This window comes from Corvus kubaryi, unplaced genomic scaffold, assembly GCF_017639235.1.
Source record: "Corvus kubaryi isolate FWS band 111438036 unplaced genomic scaffold, C.kubaryi_AGA036_p1.0 37266, whole genome shotgun sequence".
Classification (NCBI taxonomy): domain Eukaryota; kingdom Metazoa; phylum Chordata; class Aves; order Passeriformes; family Corvidae; genus Corvus; species Corvus kubaryi.
Window position 1 is genome coordinate 1,239,993 of NW_024581081.1, and position 12,440 is coordinate 1,252,432.

The 12,440-nt window shown below is 40.0% G+C and overlaps 1 protein-coding gene across 2 annotated transcripts in view; it reads right to left on the bottom strand.

Annotated features, from left to right (window-relative positions):
- Positions 1–602: 602 nt before the first annotated feature.
- PRKN (parkin RBR E3 ubiquitin protein ligase) overlaps positions 603–12,440 on the bottom strand; it is a 693,755-nt gene continuing 681,917 nt past the window's right edge. For both annotated transcript variants that reach the window (XM_042025061.1, XM_042025060.1), the window contains 2 exons: positions 6,271–6,388; positions 603–1,884 (listed from right to left, as the gene is read on the bottom strand). In XM_042025061.1, the coding sequence (XP_041880995.1) occupies positions 1,775–1,884; positions 6,271–6,388 (228 nt within the window). In that variant the 3' untranslated portion in view covers positions 603–1,774. The remainder of the gene's footprint in view (positions 1,885–6,270; positions 6,389–12,440) is intronic.

Below are 12,440 nucleotides of genomic sequence, written 5' to 3' on the forward strand. Positions count from 1 at the left end.
TCAGAGTTCACAGTAAAATACCCTTGTTAAGACAAAGTACTTAAATGAGTTCCATTGTGGCATTCAATTGCACTCCTACACTTCAATGTAGCTACTTCTATATAAATTTTAGTTCAGCAGTGCCAAACAGGATAATTACCTCTAGGAAATGTCCATTGTCTTCTCATTGCCCCTTCCTTTCTTTCTCATTTTCTTAATTCTACCAGTTCACTCTCTCATTTTTGGTACCTCATGCCATTTACTCTTTTGTTTCCTCACACTTTTAATGTCACTTCCAGTTTAGACAGATGAATATTCCACTGGTTTTAGCAATTCGACATTTTTTCTAGTGAGCCTGGGATTTTTTTTTTATGCCTCAAGGTTCATGTTCTGCACTGATATGAGGCACACCCATATTTTCAGGGCTCTACAGTCGTGCCATACAAAATATTAGTTCAAACTTGATAAAAGGAAGACCATGATTGTGGAATTTATTTTGTGCTAACATTGTCTTGATCAAAGGGCTAGCCTCTCAGCTGGGAGTTTGAATCAGTCAAGGCAATGCATGACCCACCCAACATTTTTGTACTCACTTTATATTCAAATGAAAAAAAGAAATAAAGTTTAACATTTTGACCACTTTATTTATTGTGCGGTTTTTTTTCCAAAACTAAATTGTGCAAATCCTTACATGGTGTGTTGGATGTGGACATAACCCATTTCATTTCAGAATAAAACATCAGTGTAAAGATCACAAACAGTAAAACTGTTCAGACTTAGAAACGGTATTAAACTTTACTCACGGTGTTAACATTGTAAAACGAAGCTGTCCCTCTGCCCCACACCATTAGAGCAACAAATAAATTTTCAGAATCATGCCCATATTCTAATTCAGCTTAGGAGAATCATGGTGGAGAAAAGCCCTGAGAAGTCTCCTACTGCCTCACTTTGCCATGTCCAAAGCATTCCGTAAGTACAAGAAAAATGAAGCCCTGTGAGTGTAGCTTGCACAACATTTAATTGGATGCAGTCACCACTGTAGCAACAGTCACAGATAGGGCTGAAACTGCACCCTTAGCTAATCTTCCCATGGTAACAAAGTCTATAATGAGTAGCTAGGCGGGCTTTGTGTTGTATGTCACAAATACACAAGCATAAGCATGACATAAAGCTGGGTGTTTCCATGAGAATTTCTTTTGAAAGCAAAACCCCTACAGAAAGCCTGTTAGGAAGAAACCCTGAGAAAAAACTTAAGAGCCACAGTCTTCCCTCTGCCAAAAATTCTGTTAAGATATACTGCCTCGAAATCAAAAATTGTGCTGAATGAGCAAAGAAGTGGTCAAAGAAAAAAAGCAGATGGTGTAGGAAACATCTTCTGTCCCCCCTTGATGCTCACACACTCGGACACACACACACGTATGCAGGCTGCTCCCTCCTGCAAGAGCTATGGATTCCTGACTACAAATGTCAAGTAAGGTTCTTCATGGTAATGCTACCTATTCTCCAGACGGCACAAGTTCCAAAAGTAGTAATTTACCCTTCTTTGTACCATGATGAGCAACTCTGTCCATTAAAACAATTATTCTTTTTACTTAGTGGATTTAAAAGCCTTGGCATAACTTCAATGTGATTTTGGTATGATTGCATATGCAATAAAGCAAAAAACGAACAAACTAGGCCAACTTCTGAACTCTGTGTCCCTAAAACCACTGGGTATTTTGTTTAAGCAACAGGTTCAGAATTTGGCCCTGATGAAAACAAGCTTTAGCAGCAACATGAGCTGGCCTCAGCACTGCTAGTCAAACCAGTGATCTCCCATGCAGGTTCTGTTCCACTCCAGGCCACAGTTCCAGCACCACTCAAATCTGCACTGAGGGCGAGGACATTTCATGTGCATGCAGCCACCTGCAAAATAGCAACAGAATGGCTTCGGTACTTGGCAAACACTTAGAGATGTTAATCAGCAATTAAGAGCATTAAAATCGACTTTCTTAGACATTAATTTACCAACTAACTAAATTATTTAATAAAAGAAAAGTACAAACCTGAAGAATATTTCCCTGGGCTTTCTAAAACTCGCTACTCCTCTCTTACTGGGCTTTAATGTGCTTTTTTCACTTGAGGGACTGCAGGGGTAGGTGGAAACTAAAAAAGACTATGCTAGGGATAGGGAAAAGAAATGATAATCTGTGGCATCTCAAAGCAGTCATGGAGATATCTCCTCAAGGTTACTCTATACTAGTCCAGCTGTGAGCCATAAGATAAACAAAATTAAATTATTTTTTGAATTTGGATTCAACAACTGCAAGATTTGCAAAGTTAGTAAATCAGAAGGTACAGGCTTTGGTGTCTGACTCCTGATTATACAAAAATGACATTAATAATTTGATTTGACCTTTTTAGTATCTGAAGCAGCCTTTGATCATATCAATGCTTCTTGCATGTTGGGTTTCTTACTTCTTCATACCATGACAGCAGCTTTAATTTCTCTGCTCACAACCTTGATCAAAAGTTTATTTTGTAATATATAAAACATTAACATTACAGAAATACACTTCAAATGGAAATTATGTTGCTTACCACACAAAGAGATCTTTTGTATAATTCAAACTGAGAGAAAAGCATGCAGTATGAAGAAATGCTGAAATGTCATCTTGGTTTGACTCCAAATGGTGATGGGGGAGGTACAGGGAGTGTGTGCTCCCTACTGTTCGAGCTGCTACCCTTACAGCACCTTTTTTATAAATGCCACTCCAGAATGTTTCTCAGAAGGCAAAAACAAACAACAACTGGTTTGTTAAAATAGGCCTGTCTGCTTCACCTGACAGAGAGAGGAAACTACTTGTGATAGCAAGGTATATTTGTCAGTTTATATCTTTGTGTAAGAAATGCAATGTGCCAGAAAGATTTTTATCTTATTTAAATGTAAACATACAAATGGCCAGCTTCCATGTTACAGTTTATTTAAAGTTTAGATCCAGTCTTCTCCTACAGTTTCGATTAAGCCGTCACTGGGTAAAACTCGTCTCAGTCCTGGTGCCCTCTGTCAAACATGTGCCCTCCCTGCTAAGCTACATAAATCATGTTATTCTCTGCTACATGGCAGCTGAGATCAGCAGTCAAGAGTGGAGAGTGCCTCAAGCAACGTGACCTAAAGCTCTGTGAGTACAGCAGTCCTTTGCGAGATGTGGATGTGTGTTTAAACTCACTCGGACTGGGGACTGAGCTGTGGGATAGTGTTTCCCTCTTTCACTTCAGCTATTACAGGAAAGTTATTGGCATCTAGAAACTACAGAAAAGTTATTGGCATTGTCACTGTCCCTTGTAAAAGACAGTGTCCACGGAACATTTGTGGAAGGAAAGCAGAATTATTCTTCTGAGTGGAGTCAGTGTACTCCTCCCAAATGAGGACTGCTGGCAGACCTCAGGTACAGTTGTCAGTCTCTTAACTGCAGCTGTACGTAGGCAGCTCTGAAGTGCTTCTTTAAGTTTACAAATGGCAGCCTAGAAGCTGGCACATGCAGTACCCATGACCAAAGAAGAAGGCAAACACTGCACCATTTAAGCTTCATGCTTTAATTTGCAAAGTGACAGAATCACTGAGGTGGGAGTGACCCTTTAGAGATCATCCAATCCAAAACCCACTGCTCAAAGCAGGGCAGCTAAAGTAGGGTGCTCAGGATTGCATCCAGTTGCGTTTCAAATGTATCCTAGAATGGAAGTGCTTCCTGGGCAACATGTTCAGTCTTCAACCACCCACACAGTAAAAGTATTTTCTTACGTTTAAATGGAATTTCTGTGTTTCAATTTGCGCACGTGGTTGTCTGTTTTTCAGTGGGCACCATGAGAAGAATTTGTCCCTGTTTTCTTCACTCCTCCCATGTCTATTTATTTACACAGTTCTTTTTATAATCTTTGTAGTCCTTCATTGGAATCACAGACTCATGGAATAGGTAAGGTTGGAAGGGACCACATTGAGTCAGCTGGTCCAGCCTCCCTGCTCAAGCAGGGTCATCCCAGAAGACATTGCACAGGATTGTATCCAGATGGATTTTAAATATCTCCAGTGAGGGAGACTCCACAACCTCTCTGGGGAATTTTTTCCAGTGCTCAGTCATCCACACAGTAAAGAAGTTCTTCCTCATGTTCAGGTGGAACTTCCCTGTGCACCAGTTTCTGCCCATTGCCTCCAGTCCTATTGCTGGGCACCACTGAGCACAGCCTGGCTCCATCCTCTTGGCACCTCCCTTCAGATACTCACAGACATTGATGAGGTCCCCTCTCAGTGTCTCTTCCTGAGGCTGGACAGGCCCAGCTCCCTCAGCCTTTCCTCATAAGAGAGATGCTCCAGTCCCTTAATCATCTTTGTTACCCTCCACTGGAGCTGCTCCAGGAGCTCCACGTCTCTCTTGTCCTGAGGAGCCCAGAGCTGGACACAGCACTCCAGATGTGCCTCACCGGGGCTGAGTAGAGGGGCAGGATCACCTCCCTTGACCTGCTGCCAATGCTCTTCCTGCTGCACCCCAGGATTCCATTGGCCTTCTTGGCTACAGGGACACAATGCTGGCTCACGGATGCTTGTTTTCCTCCAGGACCCCCAGGTCCTTCTCTGCAGAGCTGATTTCTAGTAGGTCAGCCCCCAGCCTGTGCCAGTTCCTGGGGTTATTTTTCCCCCAGTGCAGGACCCTGCATTTGCCTTTGCTGAGTTTCAGATGGTTCCTCTCTGACCATCTCTCCAACCTATCAAGGTTTTTCTGAATGGTAGCACAATCAGCCAATTCCAGTGTGTTTCTAGCCTGCTACCGTGGCTTTGGCATTTTGCATTACGAGGCACAGTTCTGACTTGGGTCAGGCTATAAGCAACAAAAGGTCTTTTCCTGCTCATGGTTCAAAACAAAAATTATAACTGCCTTTATTTCCTCTTTGATTTTTACAAACAACTTCCTTAAACATTAATGGGACTTGTGTGAATGGTGTCAAATAGGGATATCCTGTTTGTGACAAATGACAACTGTCTGTAATTTACCAGTAAAGATTTTGTAGCAGAGTCTGAGACAAAGTAAAGGTCCTACCACTCCTTCAAGCCTAACCAGAAGGGGTTTTCTATTTGGCTGTGCACAAGCTGTTGAATATAAATAGTCACCATTATAATTTGTCTATCTCTAATCAGATTAAAACTTCTGGTTTTCAGTCTGTTCTACAAATCTGTAAATAATTTTTTGACCCAGCCTTCTGTTATCTCTCTGCTGCTGCCCAGCTTGCTCTCTACGCTATGCCAAGTCTTGTCTCACCTTCCCACTCTTGAATTCAAGCTTTCTTTCCTTTTCTTCTTGTGCTTGAAGGTGTCTCCCACTTTCCATCTGCCAACTGCCTTCTTTTCTTTCATCAAACCCCAGATTTCAGGATTTTGTCCTATTTCTTCGAAGCCCAGTAATATTTCTGCAGTGTCACTGCTTGAAGTGTTCTCCACTTGCAGTTCATAGTGCCTTATTTGGTGTTTTCAGCGTCCCATGTGAATGCCACAAAATTGGGAATCATCCTCTAAATGTTTGTATAATATTTAGGCAATCATGTTAATGTATTTTTATTAATTAACATAAATACAACTAAGTCTTGGAACAGCATTAACCTATAAAGTATAGCCTATTTACCATTCCTGTTCTTCATTTTAAACATCCCAGTGCCAGCAGATTACTCTTCTTCCTACACGGTAAGCGTTGATTAATGCAAACTGTTTGTCAGGACTCATGTTGCTTCCGCTAACATGCTCTTCTACCATGGGCATATGGCTGAATATGCCATAATCTCACCTAAATCTCACCTTAATCTCACCTAAATTCAGCCATATACTGTGTAGACATCTACAGCAGGACTAATTCTTCATAACTCACTTTTAGGTGTGATTTTTCTGGCCTACATCAGACATATGTTCTGCTTGATCGTGACATGAGTTTTACCCTACAAATGCCTATTTTTCCCAGTGACAATGGAAAATCTAGACAACTAGCTGGATATCCAGTCATATGAATGCTACATCCAATGCCTCATTTTCCCTACCTACAAAATACCTGGGCATTTTGTGAGGCTTAATTCGTGGTTTTAGAACTAAGTGATTTAGGCTTAGTGTTTTCAAGATAATTTAGATAAAGTGACACAGGGAATTATTCAAGCCTTTTTTGCTCTCTCCCTCTTGGAATAATATTATGCATATGTACACCTGCACATTCATACTTTTATACTGTAAAATGAATTTTAAAAGACAGGTAAGTACAAGATATCTAATAAACTTACCATTCTTTTCTACTGGAATATTGCAGTTGGGGCATGGCTTGGTTGTCTTCTTGATTGTTTCTCTAGATGCTTCCTCCCATCGAGCCTGCATGGCTGCATGTTCATCTACTACATACCCCTGCAAAGAGAGAGAAAAGCACCTGTGGGCACATTACTGAAAGGTTGCACTGGGACATGATGTCTGCACTGAAGTGACAACCATTTACCCACAAGAAACAGACAGGAGTGACTGCAGTGCCAGGTAGGCTGGACTTTGTGAGAGATACAGAATTTCTGCTTCAAAACACAGACTGTTTTGTCCCAGTGAGCACAGCACATGTGTTGGGTTACATCCTGAACTGCAGGATGATGGGGTTGGTGGCAGCAGCTGAAGCATGTGCCATCCTGGAGGCTCTTCCTACATCCAGCAGCAGCACAGGCTGCATTCTCCCTGCTGCTTCCTGTCCTGAGAGGCGGGCAGAGCTCTTGTCGGAGCATCAAGCTGTGCTGCAAATGCACAAAGACAGGTAAAGCAAAAGGGAGGGCGAAGGAGGAGTCAGGTTAACCCAGCTGACAACATGACATGTTAGGTACCACAGGTTTGATTCTGCTTCAGGAATTAAAGCCCTTCTTGCAAGAAAAGCAAAAACACCAAGAAAGTGCAACATTAAGTAACGCAGGATGGTGGCGTGCCTGGAAGGAAACAGTTTTTCATAATAAAAGTGTACTCTGTTGTATCGGAGGTCTGAGCTTTATTCCAATGTAACTCTATGTAAATACAAGAGGCACAAAGAATAAACATAAAAATTTTGGGAAAAAAAGTAAAAAAAAACAACTAATGAGCAATGAAAGCTCCCCAGACAGAATGACACAGATGGAAAAAGTCATCATGAAGAGTGCGAAAGGGACTCCTGTGTTTGCCCTATTTATGACTGGGACAAAATTATATAATCTACACAAGTGGCCTATTTGGCTGTTTCCTAACTAAAATGATAGTACAAGGACAAAAGAGATGGCAGTGCCTTGGGTCATTTCCATCACACAAGGTTGGCAACTATGTGAATAGTAGCTATAACCAATGTATGTAGGTTCCAGCCTTGAAACTCTGCTCTCTCCATCCATAATATGGTTTCATTCAAGCCTGTGGGAAAATGATGAGCTCAAACAAAACTATTTAATTTATAACAATTCCTAAAATTTCTTAGTGTATACCTTCTAAATACGTATAGGCTGTTATGTGGATAGACTTTTATATTTATTTAAATGGATAATTTTTAATTTAATCTTTATTTCTAGTAAGACAGAAAAAGGAAATTGGCCCAACCTTAAAAAATGCAACAAAACTGTAACTCCACTTGAATTCTGGTCATCTACTATTGTTAAATGTGTAAGTTGTGTCAGTGAGTAATGCCTAGATTTTAGTTCTTGGCTGAAATGACGTGAATTAAAATGGAATTACAAAGACCAACATCTGCAGAAATTTGTTTCCAGCTCATCTAGTGGCCATTGCAATATGCATTTAAAGAAAACCAAACCAGAACAACAAAGCAATAAAAAGTACACACTGTCTTCTTTTAATCAGGAAACCTCAAAAGTATGTGTTTGACATTATTTATTTTACAATCTACATCAGTCTCCTCAGTCTGTGAATCTTTTTTGCTGCCCCTCACTTAATATTCTTCAATTTGGTTATCTTTTTGATGTAGAAGTGAAAAAAGTGAACTAAGTTTTCTTATCTGTATCCCAGAAGTGACTTTTACTTTTGGCTCTCTGCTTGTGGAAAGGGAACTCAGCCCTGCAACCTGCTGGATTATTCAGCAATTTGGCAGAAAGATGACCTCTATACAACAGCACATTAGTAAGGTCTGGGAAATAGAAAAAGCTCCTCAGGCTAATAGCAAAGAACATAATCTAGTATCGATTTTTCAACACCTACATCCTTAAGGAAGGATGACTTTTGCAAGCAATCTGAGCTACCTCAGAGAGGCAGATCAGGAAAGTGGGGAACACTTAACCTGGGCCTCAGTTTTTCCTGTGACAGAAAAAAGATATCTCGGTTTAATGGGAACTTATTACTTAACATCCATACAGATGAAAATCACTACAGCAGTGACAAAACATTGCTATTCTTTTCAGAAGAGCTAAATGAGAAGACCAGCAGTATTTTTAATTTTTGTAGTTGGTCCAAAAGAGCTTCACAGTGGCTCAGTTTTTTCAAATAGTCCAAGTCCAGTGTTTTAATACTTGCAAATACACTTTTTTCCTCCATCTTTATATCTTTGTTGTGACCTTATAGCAAAGGACACTGAGGCAAAATTTCACATACCAAATTACTAATTTTTTTTGTATAAACAGTTTTGATCTTAGTTCTGAAAACAATACAAACTTGGGAGACCTTAGAAATAACTAAAAGAAATTACTTCCAGCCACACACATGCAGTTCACCAAGAACAAATTGCAGAAAACAGCAGTGAATTATTATTTTAGTATATCCCATTGCAAAAATTCTAGCATGAACTAGATGCAGCATGATATTTCAGCCCATTAGAGCTAAAACATCCCCCTCTATGCCCAGTCTTGCTGAATACTAAGCTAAAAACTTCCAGCTGCATGAACCAAATGCAGAGAAATGGCTCAGTGATGGAGTCCCTTTGACTAGCGAAGAAATCATAGAATCTAGATCTATGAGCCTTCAGTGTTCATGTGCTTTATTTAGTGCTCCACACCCAGTGATGGAAAGCATGTATTTCTCTGCATTTTTTCTTCAAACAATAAAGAAAAGGTGTATGGCAATTCTTCATTACCAGTGTCTATTTAAATTATGTTCTTACATCCTAAACTATCAAACCTAATCTCCTTGACAATGGCCTATGTAATACAGCAGGTCTGTCAAGCAGAGGGGTCTCTCACTTCGTGTGTTCTGCCTGGTCTTGGATAGGAAATTCAGAGATGCTCCAGGTGTGCATCACATGTGCTGAGGACGGGAGTCTTTGATCACTTCTGATGCTCACTCAACACAATACGCTCTAGTTCCCCAGTTAGTACAGAACATTTGTCCCAGCACTATTGAAAAGCTACTAGATTTCATCCATGCCACTTTATGAATAATTTTTTTGATTCTCAACTATGCTGCATATTATGATCAGGAATGAATACTCATACATAACAGCAAGCTACAGTAAGAGCTGCTGTAAGCACTATTTAATATCCCTCCTGCAGTATTCCATTAGTGAGACAGGAGGGAAATTTTGTCTTATTATCTCTGGGTCACACTGACGGATATAGATTTACTTCTGTCTCTTTGCTGAGTCTTTTGGAAAACCTAACAGGGATAAAGAGACCACAGAGACTGCTGAGGACCATACAAAAATACAAAAACATGTACATGGAAAGCTTTCTTTGCAGTTAACCAATACAATGCAGTACTGGAAAAAGATCTACAGGGACAGAAAGCATCTTGAAATAGAAATCAAGTGTCCTTCTCAGAGCAGCATCTCAGTCAGGTAAAAGAGTACACATCGACCTGTCAGTAGAACTACATTGAAGCAAATGAAGTATGTGTTCACAGACAGCAACTAAGTAGTACCATCTAGATTAAAAACATTCATGGCAAAACTTCTTGTTCAAAATATTGGAAGTCTTAGATATCTAATGTTAAATTTTGACATCCACCAAATTATATACTGCCTTATTTTAGCACACTTCTTTTATGATTGTGCTTATTTTGCCTAGCGTAGACAACATCTGACAACTGAAGACCCTTAACTCAGAGTAGAATATGCAGCTGTCAACCTTATTTGTGCTTTGCTTTAGTGGATGTAATTTCTGCATTCCTGCTTGCTTGCTCTTGGTGCTTCATTCCTCCCTGATAAGCAAAAAAGCTGGTCATGCATAACTTAAAAAAAATGTATACTAGTGCAGCTTTCTTTATATCAGAAATACATTTTCTTTTGATCAGAAATGCTTGGTTTTAAGAGAATTTTACTTGTAAAAATAAGCTTTTTTTTTAGGTTAATAGAAATATGTAAAATTATTTCACTTTATGTGAAATACAGAATTTTAAAAAGGTTTAGATGTCTCAAACCAGAAAGTGTTACTTATTTTCTAACAAGAATATGAGAAAAGCTATGTATACTTGAAAGCATTTGAAAGGAAGACAAAGAATAATTCATTGCACACGAGCAATGTTCAGCCCACCATAATATTTAGCCCACTTGAGCTAGAGCTAGAGCTCTAAGCAAAAGCAGCCTCAGTTGTTGAAGCCTGATCTACAAGGCATGGTGACAGTCCAGCTTAAATTTATTTTGTCTTCTTGGCTTCAGCAGGGCTGTTTTATGAACATGATCACATGAATTAACATACTGTCATGTTTAGTGGTGCCTTTTACTGCAGTTGTGGGGGTAAAAATAGCAGATGACTAGGGCACTAGATAGGCTAGAGTGTTTTGGAAGAAAATGGATTATTTGAGCCATTTAAGAGTCAAAATCTCACACAGAGAGATGTGCATAGCTATGGGACTACTGCTCTAGTTTGGAGACAGATTTAGGCTAATCAAAACACTAAAATGTGGCTATAGATAAGGAACAGAGAAGATATTCATTGAAAGAGAATGTTTCACGCACAGGAAAAATAGAGGTGCCAGTACTACGGTGATCTAGTTAAATCCACATGAAGCATTGTGTGAGCCAATTTGTCTGGTGTGCCTAGGGAATTCTGACATAAAATGAAAGAGCTGCTTTGTGATGACAGCAACTAGGATATACACAGGGTCTTATGTTGGATATAAGATGAAAGAGTGCTCTGGTTTGGTGACACTGCACATCAAGGTTCTCACTCTGTGTGTTGCAGCCATTCATATAATGAATTAAATTCAGGTAGATGGTGAATATTGAATTTGCACTGCTCTAAAGCATAAAATCTAATCTAATACAGGTCATTCTTATATAACTGTTTTCCATGAGTGGAATAAAGAATGTGCCTTCTCTTGTAAGTGAACACAGCTGAAAATGACTGTCAGCTTAACCTCATAAACAAAAGCAGTCTGTCACATCTTTGTTACTTTATTGCTACCCAAAATAGGAAAAGCTAAAATTCTCCCTCTATAGTTCTCGTCTATTTCTCATTAGACAGGAAGTTAAGACCTCTTCTCAGATTTCCTCCGGTGCATCTTTATTTATAACACAGAGGTTAATTTTACAGGACATTTCCTGGTTATAGTTATTTTTCTTGCTCCTTTAATTAGGCACCTGTAGGTTGAAATGTCCTGAGCTTGACATTTTGAATATACCAAATACCATATCGCTGAGCCTCAGTTTCTTTTTCAGTTATTTAAGATATTTTAGAAATCAAGCTAGGTGTGCCATTTCTTGTACAACCATGTTTTATTTAACTTTTAAAATTGACCTGATGGGGAAAAAAAAAAAAATCAATGGCCTAATAATAGATATTCCACATTTCATACTGTGACTCAGGACTCAGTGAAAGATATTATGTATGATGAACCTTTTCAGTAGCTTTTCCTTTCACTAAAATGCAGGGAAATAATTAATGTATTTTGTGGTTCGCATTTACTATTTATCGTTTAGATTATCATTAGCTGCTTCGAGACCAGGCTTCACAACCCTACATACTTGCTGGAAATACACGGCATGAGAGGTTAGAAGCTGTTCCACGATGGAAAAAGAAGCCTGGCAGGCAATGCCTGTACATTTCATACCCCCTACTGTCAACTCCGAGAGCTGCACACAGGAGGCGATGGGAGGAGAAGATGGGCTGGAGGCCCAAGTGATCTGGGAGCTTCTGCAGGAGCTACATTACAGCAGCCTTCAGCAGGATGCCAGGGGCTGTGACAGGCTTTCCTGCATGTGTGTGCCTCTATGTTGCACCTGTGCAGCAACAGACACGTCTGGGAAGTGATGCAATGGGTCTGCTTCCAGCTGATCCTTTGCCTGGGACATCGTGCCTGAGTCAGCTTTGAGCCCAGAAACTCTGGTTAGGGTACAGCCAGGGCCCTGCAAGCGTGTGCTGATGAAGAGGATCAGGTTTGCCCTGACTCAGCTGAGGCACTGACTGCTCTGCTTTTGCTTAGGTCTGATAGGTTCCTGGACTGACAGGGGTGCTGGATAAATTTTATACTGCTAGTTGCGGAACAGCAAAGCTATTACCTACATTAGCTACCTGAGGACTGTGAG